Source organism: Anser anser (genome assembly GCF_964211835.1).
Source record: "Anser anser genome assembly, chromosome: 12".
Taxonomy (NCBI): Eukaryota; Metazoa; Chordata; class Aves; order Anseriformes; family Anatidae; genus Anser; species Anser anser.
Genome location: NC_139733.1, coordinates 1,664,354 through 1,687,522, shown reverse-complemented (window position 1 = coordinate 1,687,522; position 23,169 = coordinate 1,664,354). Strand labels below are relative to the sequence as shown.

General features: G+C 36.9%; 2 protein-coding genes and 1 long non-coding RNA gene across 15 annotated transcripts in view; 1 reads left to right on the top strand and 2 right to left on the bottom strand.

Annotated features, from left to right (window-relative positions):
• The window catches only part of TASOR (transcription activation suppressor), a 30,688-nt gene extending 28,481 nt beyond the window's left edge, over window positions 1-2,207 (bottom strand). For 2 of the 5 annotated variants that reach the window (XM_083795668.1, XM_083795670.1), the window contains exon 1: window positions 1,702-2,207. In XM_083795668.1, the coding sequence (XP_083651794.1) occupies window positions 1,702-2,086 (385 nt within the window). In that variant the 5' untranslated portion in view covers window positions 2,087-2,207. The other 3 variants (XM_083795666.1, XM_083795667.1, XM_083795669.1) reach the window with 3 other exon arrangements.
• A 111-nt stretch (window positions 2,208-2,318) lies between these two features.
• On the top strand, window positions 2,319-10,810 carry LOC310880217. Its single transcript, XR_014571549.1, has 2 exons — window positions 2,319-2,704; window positions 2,858-10,810. It is a non-coding gene; the product is annotated as an uncharacterized lncRNA (long non-coding RNA).
• The window catches only part of ARHGEF3 (Rho guanine nucleotide exchange factor 3), a 130,761-nt gene continuing 117,588 nt past the window's right edge, over window positions 9,997-23,169 (bottom strand). For 8 of the 9 annotated variants that reach the window (XM_083795672.1, XM_083795671.1, XM_083795674.1 and 5 more), the window contains 8 exons: window positions 20,029-20,199; window positions 17,989-18,051; window positions 17,513-17,609; window positions 17,343-17,419; window positions 15,335-15,592; window positions 13,655-13,825; window positions 13,248-13,434; window positions 9,997-12,256 (listed from right to left, as the gene is read on the bottom strand). In XM_083795672.1, coding sequence (XP_083651798.1) covers window positions 11,910-12,256; window positions 13,248-13,434; window positions 13,655-13,825; window positions 15,335-15,592; window positions 17,343-17,419; window positions 17,513-17,609; window positions 17,989-18,051; window positions 20,029-20,199 — 1,371 coding nt within the window. In that variant the 3' untranslated portion in view covers window positions 9,997-11,909. The remainder of the gene's footprint in view (window positions 12,257-13,247; window positions 13,435-13,654; window positions 13,826-15,334; window positions 15,593-17,342; window positions 17,420-17,512; window positions 17,610-17,988; window positions 18,052-20,028; window positions 20,200-23,169) is intronic. The other variant, XM_083795679.1, reaches the window with a different exon arrangement.

Sequence of the window (23,169 nt, the reverse complement as noted above, 5' to 3'; positions counted from 1 at the left end):
TCTCCTCAAAAATCACGTTGGCAATTTTTATGCTTGCCCACTTCTGATAGTCTTGCATAGGAAACGCTCTCTCACAGCACTTTGTATTATGGTACGACACGGTGCAAGACCAAACAGTCAAGCAACCATAAATAATTACAAGCCCACAAGCACTGTAAACAGAATGTAAAGTCTGTTTTGAGTATTTTGGAAACTCTAAGTCACCAATATGACTTAAGAATAAACATCCAAGAATCTTCAGTATGCTGGAAAGAAAGAGGACTCCAGTCTACTAAAAAGTAAACCCCTAAAAACGGGTCAAACAACCTTGGTATCTGCAAGTGTACTTAGAATAAGAATGGTTTCCTCTTCTACCCTAACAAGGAGTCTGATGCTTGAACTACATACTTTAAAACTTCAGAGATACCTCTGCAGAGGCAAATGATGAACTATTTGATGTAACAAGGTATTTCATGGACTTTCACTCACATTGGAACCAAGTGCTAGACAAGAACTTCATATGTCTGTGGTTAAGTAATAAACACTTCTGAGTTTTAATTAAAAGTATTCAAACGTAATCACACTTAGTTTTGAGATAACAAAGTGTAAGAGGCACCATGTTTTTTCCAGACATTTCCCCATCAGATGAATATTAAGCAGCTTTTTTTTTTCCTCCTCCAAATCAAACCAATTCTTTCTGCAATGAACCTCTGCCAGCCTGTTATACCCCCTCAAGAGATGAGAATGGTAAAGATGGAAAGAAAAGGAGAAAGGGGAAGTTATTGCCAAAAATGGAAGGGGGGACACGAAAAGACTGGGTAACGAAACAAACCTACCTTCATCTCTTCCTTACAGAAGAAAGTATTTCAAGAAGATAGACTCTTCACTGAAGAACTAGAAGCCTATGCGAACAGGTATTTTTTAATACTTACGTACTAAGTTACTGACCCCAAGCTGCAACGGGTCAAGAACTGAGATAGGTTTCAGGAAGACACATCTTCAGTGCCACTGAACGAAACCAAAGATAAGCAGGGGCCAATGGAATCTCATGAAAAGCATGAAACACCACAGGCTTTTAGATGAAGAGTTAACAAACAAAAAACAAACCGAGGACGCTGGGAAGAGGAACTTCCAACAGGAGGCACATGAACATGGGATGCTTGTTTCCTGCTTGCAAAGAGAGGAACTCTCACTAGACAAGAACCATCTTCTGCACCTCATCACTGAAGTGAAACTGCTTAGTGTTTGCTAGTCTACCCTACAGAGGGTTACACCCCCCTCCTGCCGTGAGGAGGGCAGGGCGAAGAGAAAGAAAACCATCTTCTCTGCATGTCCATGTCCCAGAGAACCATCTTCTCTGTGTGCATCACCAGAAGCAGAGCCAGGCTCAACGCTCAAAGCCCACCCTGATCGCATCCAGCTTTTCTGCCTTTTTTAAGCATCAGTCTGAAATTCAAGCCAAGTTGGTTTGGTTTGTTCCTCCTCGTGACAAAATAAAAATGGAAAAGAAAGGAGGGAGGGGTAGGGAGAAGGAAGAATGTAGAAGCCTCTCTGATACCAGAAATCGTATCCCCAGCAGCCTCGCTAGTCCGAGCCATGCCACAGCCTCTACACACCCGCAGGATTTTGCATGCAGCTGTGTGAGGCGCATAAAGATCCTGCCTAATGAATATGATGAAGAGAGGAGTGAGGGAGAGAAGGGAGGGAAAGGGAAGGCACAACCTTTCTTTTCTCTGCTCTTCCTGGGGATCTGAAAGTTCCTCCTAACAGGCACGTCTTCTGGGGGCTTAGGGAGAGGGGGCGGCCCCCCCAACGCATCGCTGGGCGGCGGCGGCTGCTGCTCGGGTGCCGCCGAGACGCTGCTCCTGCGCTGGCTGCCGCTAGTGATGCTGAGGTTTGGGGGGCCCTTGTCCTCTGCAGCGACAGCAGCCACCAGCAGCGTCTCCCCAGCGCCACTGCCCTCAGAGCGTCCGCCATTTTGTGTGGCGTCCTCGGCGGCTCCCGCTCTGTTACTCTCCGCCCCGAGGAGGCCCGCGCCGCTCTTCTCCGGCCGCTGCTGCTGCTCCAGCTCCATCTCGCCACCGCCGGGGATCGCGGCATCCGCCATTCGCTCCTATGGCCGACAAGCCAGCGCGACTACCCGCGCCGTCTCTTCCTCCCCCGCCAGCCTGCCCCTGCCCACCGCCATGCGCCGCCCGCCGCCAGCGCTCCCCCCCCCCACCCGCTCGCTTTATGGCAGCCCCACCACCCCCTCCCCGCTCTCTAACATGGCGGTCGCGACGGCACGGGGCGGGCGGAGCCGGAGCCCGCCCCGGCTCCGCCAATCCGCTGGCGGTGAGCGTTATAAAGACAGGACAGGCGCCGGGCTGCCTGCGGTGGGGGCGCTGCTGCCGGCACGTCGTCACGAGAGCGGTCGGCGGAGGGTGACCGGCGGGGCTGGTGGCGCCTCGGGGGCTCCGGCCGCAGACCCATGAGCAGAGCGGGGGCGGCACCCCCAGGCCTGAGCCCCCGGAGGTGTCTACGACGGGGCCCCGGCCCGCTTCATCCGTGCCGGCGCGGGGAGCGGCGGCTGGTACCGCAGGCTGCGGGCGGGTGAATGTGAGGGTGTGGGGCCGGCCGCAGCGCCCCTGGGGCTGAAGGGACGGAGCCCTGGGAGACTGAACCGGGGACAGAGCCCCTAAGGAGGACGCAAAGCCGGAGGCAGAGCCCTTAGAGCCACGGCCAGGTGGTCAAACGCACCCGTGATCCGTGGGAGGCAGCTATGGGCACACTGGGCTAGGCCAGTTTGTACTGGAAGCACACCAGTATATTACTGGAAGTGGTGTTGGCCTGATGCTGGACCCCACACTAGTAACTTCTCACCATCTACCTCTTGCAGGAGGGTGTCTCCACAGGTACCCATCTGGCCTCACAGGGATGAACACTCGTGTCGCATCCCGGACAGCAGCCAAGCACCTGGCAAAAGAACCTGAACTCCAAGAACAAAAAGCAGCAAAAGGGCCTGCACTGACTCACCCCCTCAAAACTATTCTTAATAGACAAAATGGCTTCCAGGTCCTCCTTGCAATTCACCTCCTCCTGTCTTAATTACAAAGAGTAACTACAAACACATTTTTTTATGCTTTTGGGCTAATAGGGCTTCTGCCTAAAGTAATACCAATTAAAACAGCAATGACAGCTTTGTACAACAAGGACAAACAGTATCAGTGATAAAATTCTTACTGAATCAGTTAAAAGTGCAAATAATACAATCTATTAATGCTTTTTGGGGGCAGAGTTAACTGCAAAGGAAATGCATTGTTGTGTAGAGTTTTGTGCGTTCAACCATGACACTTCACTGGCTTTAATCCTCTTTTGTGTTTAATTAAATACATGTACACAGCCTTCTAAGATCATGACAGAAGAGATTCTACAGTAAGGATGCTTAAGTGAGAATACCTGTTTGTGTTCCGTGGCTTGTAAAATTGCAAATTGCAAACAAGCTTCAACAAGAAAAAAACTGCATGTGCAAGTAATGAACTATGCAATCTTTTCTCAAAAGTAAACCAACTATAATGTCTCATCAGTAGCATAAAGAACTACAGATTAATCAAAGGCAACATAATCAATTATTCATATACCAAAGAGTTCCATTTTTTTTCAAATGCAGTGAAACCAGGTTTTGGTACTACTTGGTACTATCAAAGCTAGGTCAGAAACTTTTTGAGTTTCCGGCTAGGCAGGAAACTAAAGAGGTAGTGTGCTGGGCTGGTTATGCACAACATTTTTTTTCATTCAGTGACAGCTGAATAATAAAGTGAAACTGTTACAATGAAAGTTTTGTTTACCTACAAAGAAAACAATACTATAGGTACAGACCTGAGTGTGCTGTAGCAAAACATGGAAAGGTGCCAACTTAAATAAGGAAACTCAAGACTTTAAATATAATGCTGGTAACTGGTATTTCAAAGCAGTAAATAATGTAACACCATCACATATACAGTTAGTTTTTCCACTGCTAGAGATGAGCTTTGTTGGATTCCTTTGCAGTATTGTAAGACTTCGCTAGCTCATGTCATTTGTCCTACACCTGTTTGAAGGCCAGTATTGAATCATAAAGCTAATATTTACTCACCACTCTCACTCCTGCTGCAATGCTTGTAACTTCACATAAAAGATATTAATATGTGAAACCCAAAACAGCTGAACAATTTGATATAATTATTGATGGGAAGCAGAATTAAACATGGTAAGAGCATAAAATTCTAAAATAGACATCTAAATAAAACATTAGTATATTTACTCCATTTGAAATATGCAATTTATTTGTGGGTCTTAGTTATGAAAATATTTGTTAGACAATCCTGTTCTATTCAGAACAGCTGAATCCTGTTATCTCACAAACTAGCTGATACATGATGTTACACCTACTATGAAGGTTTGGTTTGGAGCTTTAATAAATATAGGGCAATCTGTTTTAGGAGTTATTTAGATCTGGGTACAATGGTATTACCTAGGTCATCCATGATAATGGAAGAACTTGAAGAATGGACTCTCTAAAGCAGGCATACAAATTCAATTTTTTTCACAGTAATAGTGATGTTAAATGTGGGGTTTGAACCAAGTTGCAGTAGTTCTGTTAATCTCATATAATAAAATTGTCTAAGTAATTCCAACCAGATGAGTTTTTATTTGTTTTACTCATATACCATCTTTCAATGGTGATACGTCTTAATTTGTGTGTGAAGAGTGAGACTTGCAGTTTGGAAGACATGATCTGAAACCCTGAGTTTATATTCGGTACACATTTCTGCTAAAATCATGCCAGAGCATTGAAATGATTAATTGTCTAATTTTAAAAACCCATAGTGCCTAGCACTTCAGAGCTCAGCATGTCAGTTACCTTCTTGCTATGGCTGGAGAGAGCTCAATGTTACACCTTCTCTATTCATCGTAGCATCTACTGTGCACACTCAGTCCAGTGCTTCCCTAAATTGGTGAAGTAATTCATGGATTTAAAATCACATAACTTTAATTTCAAATATAGAAATTCCAAACAATCTAGTCTAAGGAAAACACTCTTACAGAGTTTTTTGAATATTCTGTGCACTTTCTTAGCTTTGAGTTTAGATTTATTGCCGTTGGTTACCTAGCGTGTGAGAATGAACTCTTTGCTGTGTAAATTATCAGCAAGCACAAGTTCAGTAGCTGCATAACTCAGAGTAAAGCTACACAGATATTTTATATCTGAAATATGATAGAATTTTAGTTCTTTTACTAAGGATAGCAAAGACCTTTCTTTGGCAGCTCTGAGGAATGCACTGAATTGAAAACCATCTACTGAAAATAAACCATTCTTGCAGTGCACAGGATGCAATACCTAATGTTTAGTTTTACAAATAATTAGCAAAAATATTAGAAGTCCAAGATTTATTTTCTTTCTTAAAAGTATACTGGTTCTGTAGTTGTATATATTCATTCTTCATACCAATTATCTTAAATCCTACTAACTGTGGCTGTATATATTCAAAAGAAGCTGTCAAACTTAAATGCAAAGTTTTTCTATATTTTGACCTAGCCCTTTTATTTTATTGATCTCTGTTTAGATCACCTGTAAGTTAGAAAATAAAAGTAACTTCACAACTCACAAATGGTCTAGTACTAATAGTATCCTTCAGGGTGTTACAAGAAGATAAGCTAATAATTATTAGTTTCTTCTTAGAAGTCTTTGGAGAGCCAGCCAAGTTTAAACAGGGTAATTAGAGTCTATAGTTATAATTTACACAAATTACACAAACATAGCACCAAACATTAATCTAATTGCAGAAACATGCTGTTCAATTATCCGGAGGTAATGCACACTGCATTTGCGGGTTTAAACCCATAGATAAATTAAGAAGGTCCCCCTGAGAATTTGATGTCCTGTCTCTGTAAGGATTTAATGGAGGTGAAGAGCATATTATAAATCAATTGTAGTATCAGAGTAATTTTCCTGTATTTCACCTAGTTCAACTAAAAATTCCATATACAAGAAAGAAAAAGAAAAGAATAAATAAATAAATAAATAAATAAAATACAAATCTAGTGTTATCTAGTGTTACTGAGACTATCAAAGGAGATTTAGGAAAAGCTGTCCACCAATAGAAGTTATATACAACAAGAAATTATTTGGGGACACTGCAGGATTTCTTTAATTAGTGTTTTAAAGTTAGGTAAGACATTTTTTTTCAGGGATGGATTCACATTTATTTAATAGTCCTTCCAACTATACTGTTTATTCTATTTCCAAAAGAAATCCTGAAACACACGTCTATGCTTTGGGGAAGGTAAAAGAATTTTCAAAAGAAAAGAAGGTATTCCAGTAGCCATTAAGTTAATATGTGTAGAAGTAGTATTTTTTTTTTCTTTGGGAAACCATAATTTTAGCAGGTATATACGTATATGACATTTATTTCCCGGCTTTTTTGAATTACCATAGCTCAATTGATATACTGTTTACATCAGATAAACACCTACCCATAGATAGTGGGACATACGGACAGTAAGATTTCAAAGACTTTAGAACAAACATTGAGTCTAAATCACATATTTTGCTGTATTCCAGTAATTCAGGAATGTATCTACTTTGTATGGATCAACTATAGATCCAATGCAATAACTTTGACAAGAGTTAAACTACTACAAAAAAAGGCAACAGGGTAGGAAACTACTGTCAACTAAAATTACCTTGTAACTGAAAGTATGCTTACTATTGCTTTCTCTCACAACAAATACCAGAAAATGAACTAAAGCATACGTTTTCAATGTTCAGTACATGTTCAATAAGTAGAAAATATGAACATTATAAGGGTGTATCTTAGCAAAGCCAAATGTATGAAGAAATTTTCCTCATTTACTGCATAACAACATGCAAAGTTCCCATATTTACCACTTGCTTTAAAAAAAGATACTTCTTACTTCTTTACAGATGTACAAATTATTTTATGTATTAACATAACCCTGGGGATTTAACTGAGACTTTATCACAAAACTATGAGTACTGCTTAACGAATGATGTAACAATTCTAGATCACGGTACCACTATGAGTCTTAAAGTCTGATATAAAATAGGCAGTAAGCATCCCAATTCACAAAGTCAGAGTGATAAATTACCATAGGAAGAGATCATGAACACTCTGACATTTAAACTCAAAAACAAACCAAAAAGAAAATCACACAGAAAACACCCCACTGAAGTTATAAAATCTGTCACCTTAAAGAGTCTTTCTATTTTCTGGGTTCTGTGGTTTCTGGTATTTGCCAAGCATTCAGCCATGACTCCCTGGCTCATACTGAGTGGTTTCCTACCCAAGTACAAAGCAGCTGCAGATCCCTTTGATTCTGAAATCAGATCATATGTTGTACATTAGTAACACAGACTAAAATCAGATTAATAGCCATAAAATACAAGATTTTTATAAGGGATGCTCATGGTGCTTGCTCCAGAAATTACCTCTGTATTCTTTTATGAAAGCATATTCAGAAATGCAAAATATGTCTAATTTAACTTTAATAATTAATTATGTCTAATTAACTTTATTATTTATTATTAACTTTAATAATTTTAAATAAATAGAAATTATTTTACTTTTCAGAAATGACTGATGATGCAAAACATGTCTAACTTCTTCAAAAGGTTATGTGCTAGTTTTGAGCAACAGTATTCCTGCTGACTAATTTTAGTTGCCAGGCGATCAAAGGTAGGAGAATGGCATCATTAAATTTCCTTCATAGACCACGCAGACAGAAGCACCTTCATAAAATTCAGAGATAAAACCTAATCTACATATTTGGAAAGAGCCAGTGTTATTTGCCAGTCGTGGGAAAAATACATGCCTATGATAGTAAAGGATGAGACAAACTGGGGGAGTAGTCCGTGCTTGCCTCCTTAAAGTCAGGAATTGGTAGAGGAAACCCAGCTAGTACTTTTTTCTAACAAGTTTGTGATCCTGAGGTGACAGCCTGAAAAGATCTACTGGCTTTCCTTTTATGCATTTAATGTGTTTTAAATTTTAATTATTTTAATGTTATAAATAATCAAATCAGCTCTAAAAAAATAATTTCCAGTAGGTGGCAGCATCAACCTGTAGAACTGATCACAGTATTTTAAAATGAGTATTCATTAGTAGTGTTAAATATGGAAGAACTGGAACCCCATATTTAAATGGAGCAAGTTTTCATATACACAGAACTCTCTTCCTGTCTCTGTTACAGATCCTGGGAATCAAGACTGCCTACTAAGTGCCAGACAGCATCACAGTAAAATACCAACTTTCAAATAAGGTCAATCTATTAAATTAACATCAAAGAGCTCTGATATCAATCTTTCAAACAGAAATTTCTGTGAAGCCTCAAGAGACCTGGTTTCAACTATTTCAGAGCATTCCTTCAGGCAGCATCCCTGGTTCAGGTGGGTCATACTGAATAGGAGTTGCCTCTGAGAAACACGTTCTCTACCTTGGAGCTCAGCTTTGGGCCCATCTTTTACCCAGACTCTGGCAAGTGGTTCCCTGGTACTGAGTTTCACAGACTTGAAACTAACTGCTCCTGTTGTCTCGCTGCAGAACTTTGTGTTCCAGGACATAGGTCATCTTCATCCTTGCATTGCTCTTTTCAGTGCTGCAGATCACATCTAGGGAATCAAACACCGGAGTTACATTTTCTTTTGCAGTCTCAGAAGGTCCTTACATTTCAAAGAACTCCAAAGATATTTTCTTTGCTCACCTTTCTTTCTCAGTTTGGGCAATCTATGCTTTTCCCTTGCTCATAAGAGCAAGATGACTCATCACTCGTTATTCTCCCAGACTGTAAGATCCAGAGTACTAATACCTCAGATGTAGAGGAGCTGCAACTCATCCAGCATCCACGTTCATCTCCTTATTTTGCCATCCCCTCACGGTGATCTCAGAAGCCCTAGACCCCTCTGGTTCTTCACTGACTCTTGCCTTTTTTACACACTCCACTTGTTCTTTTTCACCTTCTCACCTTGGCAATATTCTTCCACCTGAGAAGCAAGTGACCTTAAGAAATCTCATCTCAATTGACACAGCTTTGAACTACCTCGTTAGCAGAAGCATTGCATGTGCAGCGGTGGGTGTCTTGAGAAATCATCAGCAGTTCTCTTCACAAGAATCAAGCAGAGGCCGGTGCTTACTGAATGGCTGCAGCACGGATGCGGGCTTACCACTGCAACTTCTCAGACCCCACGGTGCTGATAAGCAGGGTTACTAATGATTGTGAGTACTGACAATTTGATGCCTTTACTAATACACACACACACACTTTACATTGAGCATTTTATATTTTATGCATCCTTTTTAGTATTTTTATTGTCTGTCCATCCCATGCCACAGTCCTGTCATTCTTTCAAAAGTAGTGGCCTTTTAGAAGTACTAGAACCGAAAAAAAACAAATCTAACTAAATCTAGAATGATACTGGTACTCTTAAACTGAAAAGCTTATTCTTCACAGTGATTTGGAAAAACTTTCATTAAACTTTATTACATCAAATCAGTATCTATAAAGCAAAACTGAACCATCTACAATACAGTGTGTTGAACATGATGCTCAGTGGGTTGCTAAACGATAGTCAGTACACAAATGCAAGTTAATACTTTGAGATTCACTGGCTGGTTGTTAGGTTTTTACATGCCCCAAAATGCATCATCTCAATGTTTTCAAAGAATATGCATTTAGTAAACATTTGATCCAAAAGGAATCAAGAGAGAAAAACTTATGGTGGGCTATTAACTTTTTGCTCCACCTACTTACTAATTTGATTAAATAATACAAAACTTTGGGAGATGTGCTGGATTATTGAGTGCAGTGACTTACTTAGTTATTACAATTTTGTGTCTAGCAAATAAGATCCAAATATATAACACTTCCACCAGAAACAGATGCAAATCTTGGTCACATATGTTAATATTCACTGTGCTTACTGTTGAAATCTTTTTGTTGTCTCCTTGCAAAAACAACCAAACCAAATAAAAATCAAAATGCTTTAAAGTAATTTATTTGAAATGCTTCCAGAAAAGCTTAAGGCTATTATTTTAACAACCACAAAAAAAAAAAGTCAATACACACATTCAGTTCTTTCTTTCTGTATTTGAACACTTTCCATGCTTTTTCTCTCTTTTTAAACATTTTTCTGAACAGGTTTTATGAAAATGGTTTATCATCTTCCCTACTCCTTTTCTTCTGTAAATCTTCCCTTTCTCTTCCCTTCACTGGCATACTCATTCAGCTCTAAAAATGAAGCAGTTGAAATAAATTACAAAGCCTGAAACAGAAAAAAATATCTTTTTTGAAAAACTATAAATACAGAAATATTTTCTACAGGGTAAAAGTGACTTTTTAAAAAATAAAAATACCTTGTTTTATATTGCTTATAATCTTGCCACACTGACTTCTGTGCTGTACATCAGTATATATATGTAAGATACTTGATATTTACTATTTTCTGTAAACTTGCAGAACAAACGTTTTTGGCAATAACTTAGTTCTACTTTTGTTGGTATGAATATTTTGCACAGGTACTTTGTGTAATAGCAAAGATCATTTAAATTTATTAATGTATCAGTTTCATAGCTTGTCATGTTATCATTCATCATGGGCATTATTTCTTATACAACGAAATAAAATATTACCCATGGATTTCTGAATAGTTAGAGGATGTTCAACTGAGTGTTTTAGACTGCATTTTTAAGTGACTCATCTGCTTCTCATCATGATGAGTAGACTAAATCAGCCACCAGAAAACAGTAACATTTCCAATTACAGCATGAAATTAAATGCAACAAAAATAAAATTTGACAAAAATATAGGGGACAGAATATATCCTAAAGGAAAAGTAATTCCCTTTTTGTTTAAACTTTCTCTACATAATCCCATAGGGTATTTGTAGAGCACCATTTATATAAAATTGTTACTTACTTTAAAAAAAAAACGTAAACAGACATTTACAGAAACTTAAATGTTTTTAGCATTAGTTTAAGTGGTGTTTAGAACCAACAGTGGAGGTCAGTGGAGTGCAAAATGCTGAAGAGGGCCTATTCACAAGCAGAAGCTTTTTTCCACTCGTATCCTATTTGGGATAATAGATACATATATATGTATGGCACTGAAAGCAAACTACCAGCTTATTTACAAATACCCAGTATTCTCAGCATTTCATTTGATTCAGTGCTGGCTGTGGAGGTTGTGTTGTGGTGGAATTTTTTGTTTGTTTGCTTTTCAGTTGACTTTTTTTTTTTAGCATGATGTGCTTTGATAAGTAAACCATAGCACTACGCTGACCACTTCGACTTACCAGATTTTTATGTTTAGTTGATGAATCTTAATAGAGTGCTTCATTTTGAAAAATTAGTCCCTAAAGAGTCACATGGCTCACTCTTTTTAGTTCTTATTGATTTAAAGCCACAAGAGCTCAGAATGGCTATTGCAAGACTGTTTTCTCTTTTGTCCAAGAAGCTATTTTTTCCTTCTTCTATGCCTTTGTGAAAACTTATGATCTCAATACCATCCTGAAACTCCATATTAAGTACGTATCTTCAGCTGCCCCCTTAAAGGACAAATACAGTACTTAAAAATTATGCAAGATTCTTTACATAATGCACATACAAACAGTAGTTGAGAGATTCTGCTCACAGCAGGACATTGAGAATAACTGGTCAAGTACCTCTTTCATCATGTTTATGGAATATAACCACAGGGTGCGAGTTGCAGAAGATTCCAGCTTACATAAATCGGCAGTTACAGTACTACACTTAGACAAGTACTATACAAGAAGGGCTGCATTGACATTGTCACAAAAAATATTTGAAAAGTGCTTCTCCAAATGGTTCCATGTATGGAATGCAAATACTGTACAGGTAAGACACAAGTTTTGTTCCATGAACTGTAAGTTTTTGTCAAACATTGGTTTCTATTTGTTTTTCATTTTCACAAGAGTTTGTCTGTTCCATACGGTCACAGTCGATGCTGATCTCACTGGTGTCCATACTACAGTCTGACTCACTGTCTGATTGGTCCATTTGCTCAAGCGTGGTTTCTCCCTGGGATACCCTGCTTCCATTTGGTGACAAAATAAAATGTGCTTCTGAGTTCAGCACTCCAGCTTTTCCTGCACACGTGACTTTTTCTTTGGCCTGCCGGATACAATTAAGCCACTGCTGTTTGTTGAAGGAGTCATTGGCTTGCAGTGAGTGAGACTGGCTTTGAGATCCATGTTTGAAGCTGACTCTAAAGAAGTTTTTGACTGAAAGAAACAATATATAGCAAAATGCTGAATGCCTTGGTTGAATGGATTTTGTAATAGATTATAGTATATTAAAATAACAAATCAGCAAAATGTTTGACTTATGGTCAAAGTTTGGATTTCTTGCCAATACTACGTGAGACCAGAGAGAAGAGTCTGGGTATCTCCATCTTCTGTGGGGCAAGAACACAGAACAACACAAGCACTTCTAATAATTTCTTATTGCTGGATTAAACAATTTTGGTTCTGCCATGCATTAAACTACCCGTAAACCTTTAAGTGAATCAGCAAGATGAAGTTCCTCCCACACTTCAAAGTCTCTCCTCCTACTTCTCTGCAAAGCAGATATCCAGAGCCTTCACTGAATATTGTGCCCTGCGTCAGCTGGAGACTACCTCATCTCTTCCAATTCAGTTCACGAATAAAGTGAATACACACCAAAAAAAATCTGAAGTTTTCACAAGATTGGTGAAATTCAAAGGACTCTTGCAATGAAACAAGTATCTCCATGACATGCTTACTTAGGAGGCCATTAACTTTAACCTCTTGGCATTAATGAGAATAGCTGCAGTCTTTACAATGAGCACTACATTAATTATCTGCCAGTTGAAAGATTTCGTTACGGAGTAGCAATAAGTGTCTCTGTAATAAAAGAGAAGTCATAAAGACTAAAGCTTATCTTAACATTTCAAAACAGACTTGCTTATAACTTTGTGGTTTTGGTACTACATTCTACATACTTCTTCCCTTCCCAATTCAGTACAGAAGCAGTTGTGGGGAGAAATCCCATTATCAATATAGTGGACTTTGAGAAAAAATCTAAAAGAAGTAAGTTACAATATCATAAACCAGTTTAAAATAAGAATCAAGATTTTGGATGTAGATGATGTGGATTTTAGAGAAAAGATGGCAATAAACATTTCTCATTAGCAGGTATCTTAAAGTTATAACGATCCCATATGAGCAAATAAAAATAAAGATGTTTTCATACTTCTCTCATTGTTGCTAAATGCACCACGTATGGATCCACCCAATCGCACCTCTCCATCTTGCAATTCCTCTAGCAGAAGATCCCTTACTGGAATTGGCTGTCGATACAGTTGGTAGCAGAGCTGTTCATTATGGGTGATAGTTCGAGTAATCACCAAGACTTCTTGGAAGAGAAAGACGTGCAGTTTCTGTTAAAAATATATATATATATATAAAATAAAGCATTATTCTTTTTTTTAAGAATATCATTAAACCAGATTTATTTAATCTCTAGTATGTTATAACCTTGTGCTTTCTAAAGCTAAGTAAAAAGAAAAGTTAGAGTGATATTTCTTTACACAACTTTTTGCCATTATGCAACATGAAGGTATCTTGAAAAGCTATTTATAACAAAATAGTTTTCCTTACCACTCCCCTGTTGTTCTTCAGTTCACCGTGACAACATAGAACACGTGAATTATCAATCAATGAATCCCTTTGGCCTTCTTCAAGATAAATAAGTCTTTCTTTGTAGTATTGGCATTCAGATTCACCAGTCTTTACGTTAATTTCAGCCACTATACCCTGAATTATGTTTATCTACAGAAAAACAATGAAGACGTGAACTTTAATTGTACAGTCTGACATTCGGAGGTATTTCTTCATAACTTGAATTGTAGCTGCAACAAAATAATTTTTCCTGAATTTTTCCTGAGTAAGTTTTTCCTGAATTTTATGCACACCAGTCTGTAAGAGAATTAATATTAGCAACAGAATTAAGCAGACTACAGTGTGTAAATAGTAATTTCTGTTTCTTAACATATGATTTATGAAATGCATCATTTCAAAGATAAATAGCATTCTACTGAAACGGAGTACCACAAAGCTATATAACACTATTGAGATATCACAAGAAATATCCCAATTATATTTTATTAAACAATTACCCATTACAAATACCACAAGATCTTAAAAATATTTCAAATGCTTTCTTACCAGACATTGTGTAGAAAAACAAACCTTAGAAATAAGCAGAAAAACTCTGAGCTATTTACAAGTATTTTTTGTTTGTTTTTGTTTGTTTGGTTGGGTTTTTTTGTTGTTTTTTTTTGTTGTTGTTGTTGTTTTGGGGGGGTGCTTAAAAGAATACTCACGGCGAAAAATACACTTTATAAATTACATGGAAACGTGAGTATCCAAGCTTTGAATTTACACTGCAGGCAAGAAATTTGGGGAAGTAATAGCCAACCAACAGTGGTCAGGTACATGTGTTTCAAAATATACATTTTCCAAAAAAAAAAAAAAAGCAAGGCTATCATTTCTCAGCAGAAAATCTACAAAATATGCAAGTCTAGGCAAATCATAAATTTTGTCCTCAAAACATTCATGGAATTTACTTGTCTTCAAACACCATTCAAAAGGCTACTGATGATATTCATTTATTCATTAATTTAGAAGTGCATTTCAAACAAATCAGCTACAGTAAACTCATTTACTCCCAGATGGATGTTTGCATGTGTGCACTTGTTTATGTATTACAGGATTATATCTATATATGGGAAAGAACAGAAAATTCAAAAACCATTCAAAGTATCTGAAACAGGTCCATTTCCATTAATAAGTTTTAAAGCTTTGGATTTAATACTCTGGTTTTACTTCAGGCAATACAACCCTATTCAGAATTTTAAAATAAAAATGAAACCAATTTCAGCAGATGATAGCTAATCTGGATTCAAAGGTTATGTAAGCACTCAAGCCAGGGAGTTAACTCATCTAAATCACCTAAAACCTAGAAGAAATCTCTACATTACCCAACTTAGATTAGAATGGAAAGCAACATCGAAAGAAATAAATATAAAATGGACAAGAATCAGACAAGAGCTGTGGACACAACATGCCACACAATACCACCACTACCCTCTTGTTTTTTTCATATTACTTTTCTACTGAAACAGGATTTAACTGGGGAGGAGAACTAGAGGTTTCATATACTAGTTGCAGTTGTTCATGTCTTAACATTTCCATAGTTTATAAAGTATACCATAATTAATATGCATAAAGTGCTGTACATCTAAAAAATAATAATGAAAAAAAAATCCAGCAACTCACAGCTTCTTCAAGGTACTGTTGATCTGGATGATCATTTGGTGTGTGTCTCAAAATCTCTCTGAGAAGTAATGGGTATTTAACCAAACGGCTTCTTGGGATGTCAAGGAAATTCCAAAGGTCCAGTTTGCGACTAAAAGGAGACTCTAAGCAGCGTTGCAGGAAATCTTGCACTCTGTGATCTTGTTTCTTGTGATCCAGTAAGGCTTTGGCTGCTACTTGATTGCTGCAGTAGCTATCATAGGAGTTTAGGCATGGGAGCTGAGGGAAGGAATAAATTATTCAACAACTGAAAAGAAGCCATTTGCTATACAGAAATTTCCAAGTGATTCAGAATGTCAAAACTGATACTGAGAGTCAGTATCTGGAGGTTCATCCACAGTTTATTGATGACAATGCTTCCAACATATATAAGGTTTCCAGTGATCCTCCGATGGCCTTGTTCCTTCTCTAAATTATTCAGAAGGTCTAGCTAATCCCTCAGTTCCTAGAGATCCCCTACATTATTCCAAAACATTAACTATATCTGTGACTGAATGATTGAGAACTACTTATTACAGACAGTAGTAGAACACAGAAGTCTGATTTTAACTACTAATTGTAGCAAAAGCTTAGAAATGAGCACCCGCAAACCTGGTCTGTTTTAGATAAACAATAAGGTGATCTGATACAGATCTTGCTGTTTGACTGGAACATAGTATGGAAGCATCTCTATGCAATTGGATTTACTCTCTAAGACAAGTATGTTTCTTCCATCTCCCTGCAGGACATTTTGTGATTAAAATACAATTAACATGGGCTTGTAAACAAAGCAGTGACTTGTACAACTCCTAAGAAAAACAGCAATTGTATAGGGCAATGAGCAACATAGCGTTTATTCCTACTAACTTACACAAGCTTTATTTGTTAAAGGAATAGCTAACTGAATATCTGGTATCTGATTGAGATGACCTTGTAATCTTTATTGTCATACTTCTCTATATTGCCCTCAAAAATCTTGACCAAACTAAGATGACAGAACTGTGCCTTAAACGTGAGAAAAGGGAAAAAAAAAAAAGCTAGCTTAATGTTGGTTAAAACAATATAGCTATTTACATATACTGGTGTATTTACATGCAATTATATGTAAAATCTTCTACAAAGGAAAATAATCTCAGATATTTGGACCGAGAGAAGTTCACTGGTGTTCAAACATAACAAAAATAAAATTAACTTATGCAAAGGAAACTAGAGATCATATCTGATACTTAACAGTTTACCATTAACTATTGTAGAGATCATGTTGCTCATGTTTACAATACACCAGTGTTTCACACAGAGCTGCTAAACATTATTACCTAATCCCACAAAAATTTTCAGCCTCTTTTTCTACTAATTTTAAGTAATAATATCTTAAATAAGAGCTCTTTATTCATATAATGAGCAATTGTATCAGCAAAACTAACAAAACCTGTTTTTCAGTGTCTCTGTTATATAGTGACAGACAAACCTACCAACTTTTTCTTCTGTCTGCCTTATTTTAACAAACTTCTAGGAAATTAATATCTTTGACAGCACTAATGACTATCTATCACCTTGACTGGAACAGAAAGATATTCAAAAATGACTGTATCGGGCCTTTACACAATGTGACTGTTCAAACTTCATTTCCCTTGAAAATAAGGGTACAAATCAGGGCAGATTCTTAAGTGATCTACATCAGATAAATAGAGCCTGACTCTTGATTTTTATTTGAAGAATGTTAAGTAGCGTTCATATCCTGAATAGCAAGAGCTTTTAAAATCACATCCTAGCCTAAATCTTTCAGAGAAAATCCCCCAAAAGAGAAAATGTTTCATTGTGTCTCTAAACAGTTGCCTTTACCTTTCAAAAATACTTTGAGAATATATTCTTGAAATGTTATTTTAGATATGGAAATTGTAAATACTACTGTAAATTTTAAATAAATAATAGTTAATACTATGTTGCAGATCCAAACTAAGTCCCAAGATTGATTTAAAATCTGTCTTACCCAACCCACAAGGATATGGCCAACGTGTTCTGTTGATCCATCAGATTTCCTGACTTCTTGAAGCCGCCTAAGAAGATCTGATCATGATTAAAAATAAAAGAGAAACATCATTTCATGAACCAGATAAATATAAAACTACTTGTAATAACACAGCAAAGACTGAGTTTTACCTTCATGTAGAGGAATTAGGGAGTCCAGTGTTCCAAAAATTTGGTTCAGCTCTTGTTCTGTCATTATGGAAAGTTTAAGCATTGGGTCATGATAAGCCTGAAGATAAAAAAAAAAAAGGAGAGCTCTGTAATTAATATATGACTGGCAACTGTAAAATTAGTGATAGCACTTAAAGCTCCCCATAAGTAAAAATAGACCTACTGCTGAGAATATTTTAAAGTTTCAGAAGCATATCTTAAGCTAGCCATTTAACATTTTTTGAATAATTAAAGCACCACATTTAAGTTTTTCAGAAAGAACAGGGAAACAGAAGTATGTTTTGAGTGTTTTTTTCTCCTCTTACCATTTCAGCATTGTAAAAAGCAGGGATTATTTTAAAAGAGACAAACAACTGAATACTGCTATTTTGCCTCATAACCCTAACCTTGCCTCCCCAACCCTCCCCTCCCTCCCCCCCTTTTCTTTTAAAGCAAACCTTTTTTGCTAACTTCAGATCTTCTATCAAGTCTTCCTCTCCCTGGGAGAGTTCAAAGATAGCCTATAAAAATAAACAAATATAAATAATCTTTATTTAATCTTTACTCAACTTTAAAAATTGATATTATATTCTGAACAGCTGTCTTGATACCATGTAGCAGAATATCTGCTAAATCTAGTTGCAGAAAGAAAATAAGCCTTAATTCCATAGCTACATAATCACATGCAGAATCTTTAAAAATAGCTGTATCAGATTGCTCATAAAAAGCTTATCTGAAATAGCCACAGAAGTAATTTTTTTTCAAACAGATGTGCTTCTAGATGGGGGGGCTATCTTCAGCATGATATTATGACTCAACTATGTCTTTAGTTTAAAAAATACCATTCGCGCAACTGGTGGCATAGGACTTTGTTGAGTTTTGTGTAACACATCAGTAGTGAAAGTTCTGGGTAGTCTAGTAGGTCAAAAGATAGATCTTTAAAACATTTTTTTGGTTGTGAGCACTTTTATTTTGATAGCGGTTCATTATTTTGTTATGAATGCTGAGCTATACTTAACTGTCTGCTGTTACATACTGCTCTCGAAGCAGAGTTAAGACTTTAAAGCTGGTAGATTAAAAATAACCACACTAACTCACTAGTTTACCAGAACAGTATTGTATTTACTTATTACACGATTTCTTTCTAAACTGGGGTACATGAAAAGTTAACAGCATTTTGGTCAGTTAGAATTAACATTACAGTTAAGGCTTTAAACCCTCATAAATCATGGAAGAACATCTTCAGCTACTGCAGATTCTCCTAGCTTGGTAATATGCATGCATGGAAGGCTTGCCATAGTGTGAGGTAACTGACAGCGCATGCCTGGAAGTGGTTCAGATACTGTGCTGAGGCATGCAGAATACAAAGCGGAACCCTTGCACAGAAACTCCCTTGAATACAGCTCATTTATCTGGGTTCTATGGAAGGTCCCGGCTTCTGCCCCAAGACAGTAATGAATGTTAGGCTATGTAAACAGTTCCTACAGTTTATTTTTCAATAAGCTGCTTTTGAAGCAGTCAATTTTCAAAGTTATTTCTGATGAATATTTATACAGCGTTAAAATCTGTGAAAGAAATGCCTGATGTTACTATTATTTGGTTTATGACTTTCAGTCCCTGAAATATTTTGGGAGAGGATGTTACAAACTTTTCTGATAAATTGCACTATATGCACTATAAATTTGCGTAGAACTTAATAATAAACCCTTGATACATAAGCTTCCAGTAGTTTAAAGGCAGTAGCCCTTCATCATTGATAATATATCTAACATAGCAAGACCCTGCAGTATTTCTGTGCAAACGGATCTATAATGTACCAATAAGCTTATGATTCAGAATTTCCACTTCTTGGCTACCTCACTTGGCCATAGGGTTTCTGTCAAGACAAAACAGTTCAACCTAGTCATTACAATGTACTTTTCCTTCTGCTGATTTCAGTGGGAGCTTTGTCATTGGCTATAACATAGACTATTTAGATTTCGTCTTGTGCAATACATTTAGACTAACACCTTTTTTTGCTTGCAAGATACATTGTTGATTAGTATTTTATCGTTCTAGCACTGAAGATTACCTCAAAAAACAGTATTTTCCTACAGGGAAAATTATTATGCTATTCTGAGTGTAGGTATCACATGATAAATACCTGTACTTGAAATAGCATACTCATAATCATCATCAGAACAACAAAATGAACAACAAAGTATCAACCATTCCTGCAGAAACTGTCATAAAAAGCACGTACACGTAAGCAGCCAGAGTATCATATATCTCAGTAACTTTATTCCGGAAATGTGATGGGCTGGTTTTAAGAAAGAATGTATCAGTCTAATTAAGGCTGAATTATAATTCATACGGACGGAATTCTGCTTCTAGTGGAGATGGTGGTCTTCTCTTTAATTTCAAGAAAGCTTCAAGTGCTATTTTTACGTCTACCATTATTTCTCACTCCATGCTTTAACAGAGACTTTTGACCATAAGACTTATGTTAAGAAATATACCTCTTGACGCTTGATTTCTTTAGATGTAAGCATGTGATTGACACAAACATCAAAGGTCTCACTCCACAGTTTGCTGTCTCTCCGCTTTGTGTTAGCAGGCGGCATACTTCGAGACCATGGCCGTGGACTGAACAGATCTGGGCGACTGTCACTACGGAAACTTATAGAACGCTGGAAATACAAAGAAAAATATTTTCTGTTGTTACATCGGATTCACACTATGTGTTTTTTCAGAAAGAGTTATATACAAAGTTCAACCATTTCTAAATTGTTACTGTGACTTAACAGCAATGTTTAGTACTGGGAATGTAAGAGGTTGTTTTAATACATCTTTCTGTAATGCCAATATTTCCATTCCTGCAGTGAACTCTGTCCATATCCTGTTCTCAACATGGTTAAAACTACACAATACATTCATATACCATGCAACAAGAATGAACTATAGGGATAATGGCAGAATGGTACAACATATCAACATGACCGATCAAACGAAGTTTCAATTCAGTAAACAGTCAGACATGAATTATTCATGCATAACACAGATTCATCTCATTAGATCCCTAATTCTTAGAAAATTTAGAACGCAATTTTTAGAGACAAAAATTAGTGTGAATATTTTTTTGCTTGTTGTGAAAGAAAGAAAACTTTTACACAGAAGCTCCCAAAAGCTACGACAGCATAAATTGCTGGATAAACCCATCATCTCGTGTTTCAACTGGAAGTCCAACCTGTTTTTATCACAGTATTGTTGGGTTTGTTTGTTTTTGGGGGGATGGGATTGCTCAAAGATGGTTGGACTGAGATGCAATAGGTCTTACCTCAAGGACATCAGATTAAAAGATATATTACATCAAAGACTAATTAACAATTTAAAAAATAAATGATTTCTCAGTTGGGCAGAAAGAAGGGTCATAAAGTGAGGCTGTTGTTAGTACATACCTTAGTATCTTGCTACTTGATGGTAATATTTTAATTTTTTTGTAGTCTGTCAGAATCATGAAAGATTCAATTGGTATCACCATTCCAGATATGTATATAAGCAGGATACAAATTTTAGTGCTTTGATGCTCTACCTGACCAAACTGATTTTCATACATGAAGGAAACCTTTAAACCGGTCACTTCCTGCCTCCTCAGATGAATCGTAAGACCAAGAAACTAACTCACATGGAAAGGTGTGAAATGGGTATCTGACTGAAAAGAAAAGAACAATCACATTATCTTTAAGGAAAAAGTATGCTAATATTCAGATTTTAATGTTTGTGATGAATGGCAAGCCAGATTCCTTTCATACCATTTCCTCCTCTTTATTTCTTTGTATTTGACATATTTTCTTTAAATTCCATCAGTGCAGAGAGCAAACTATGAAATACTAGTACTGAAACTATGGTAGCATATTTATTAATATTTTTGGAGCCTCAATTGAGATGACGCGTACTAGCATCTCTTTATCTGTTATGTGGTTGGTCGTAATCTTCATTAAAAACAAAGTGATTTTAAGTGAGACATCTGAGTGTTTAATTTGCATTTGCCTGCAGACTCTTAGAAAAAGTTCAGGCTATGGATGAATACTTTATGCTCTCACTGTGTTATTTTTAAAAGATTCCTTTCTTGTTTTGTTAAAATTAGGGACTTTTTTTTTGAGGTCTTAGCTCTGAAATATCTGAAGTATTCCAAATTGTTGAAATACTCTACATTTTTGATGTTATTTAAAACCTGCCTTATGTAACACAGTCATCTTTCAATTGCCATGGGCAAGAATATTTAAAACAAAATAAATTCTCTTCATTTCCAGGTTGTAAGCACAGTATTTGAAATTCTCCTCTGAAGATAACAGCCAGTGAAATGCTAGCAATGCCTAAAAATACAGTGTTTTTAAATTATCTGAAGACATGATATAAATAAAAATTATGCCTTTAAAAAAAAAACATAACAGAAGTGATTTTGAGCTTGGAATTGACAAAACTGCTAAAAAAGAAGCGCGCACACACACACACACATATATATATACCAACCTTCCAGAACTTTGCAAATCAGGTGTTAGTCTCCCCCCTTCAAGATTTAAGAAGATAAAGAAACACACATGAAAATTGCATGCTTAATTTATACTTGTTATAATGAAGAATCATGGAAGCCGTTATTTTCACACGCAAATGGAAAGATTAGGGAGAAAGAGCCAGATGTCCATCCACAAATCACCAACCGTGAAAATGCAGCCAAGCAGAACAGTTGTCATTGCATGACCAAGGTGGAGTGCCCTTCTCCATGCATTCCCATATATATCCTCCAGTATATAGCTGCTTTTTTGTGCTAGTGATTTTTAAAGGAATATTTCATGTTGAATGAAGAAAATAATTATAATGAGAAGGCACCAGACAGACTGATCTTTAAAATAAATGCCTTGATCTTGAAACCTTTTAACAAAATGTCATACATCATGTTATAAAATGGTATGCACCCCATAATAGCAAACAAACTCCATAGAGTGTGTTGAGAAAAGTAAGCTCTCACATCCACTGAAAGTAATATTTCTCTACACTGCATGAGAATGCTCGATACCATTCTGCACAGCACTATATTGTGTTCCTTTGCACAGAAGGTGAAAAAAAGGGCTGAGACTTGGCAGAAAACCAAACTCCCCAAAGTCCTGCTTGCTTACCTATCATCTCTGTTACCTGGGCACAGTAAATATCCTATATTTGATTGATTTCTCTCATACTTGAGCCTTTCAATTACCACACAAAATGTACCTTGCTTTATATTAGTAAGATACATTGGATTAAGAATATTTATTAGTGGAAAAGGACAGAAACGTTTGGAGATGTTTTTAACAACAAGGAAAAATTTCACATCAAGAGGCTGTGGTCTCTTTGTCTTGTTGCCTGACTTACTGACTTAACTTCGTACATTGAAATCTAGTTAGGAAGGGAGTCACACACTTCAACAAACTTATTTTAACATCTTCCACTGCTTTTCATAGATGTTCTAGAAATTGACTCGTAAAGCTAGGAAGAGAAACTAATGCATCACCAGGGAAATACTATTTAATGGTAAAATTAATGCTTTGTCACTCAAAAGTCAAACAGATCTGAATCTCCAAGGCTGTAACTGACAATAGAAAGAAGATGTAAAGCTGTTGTAT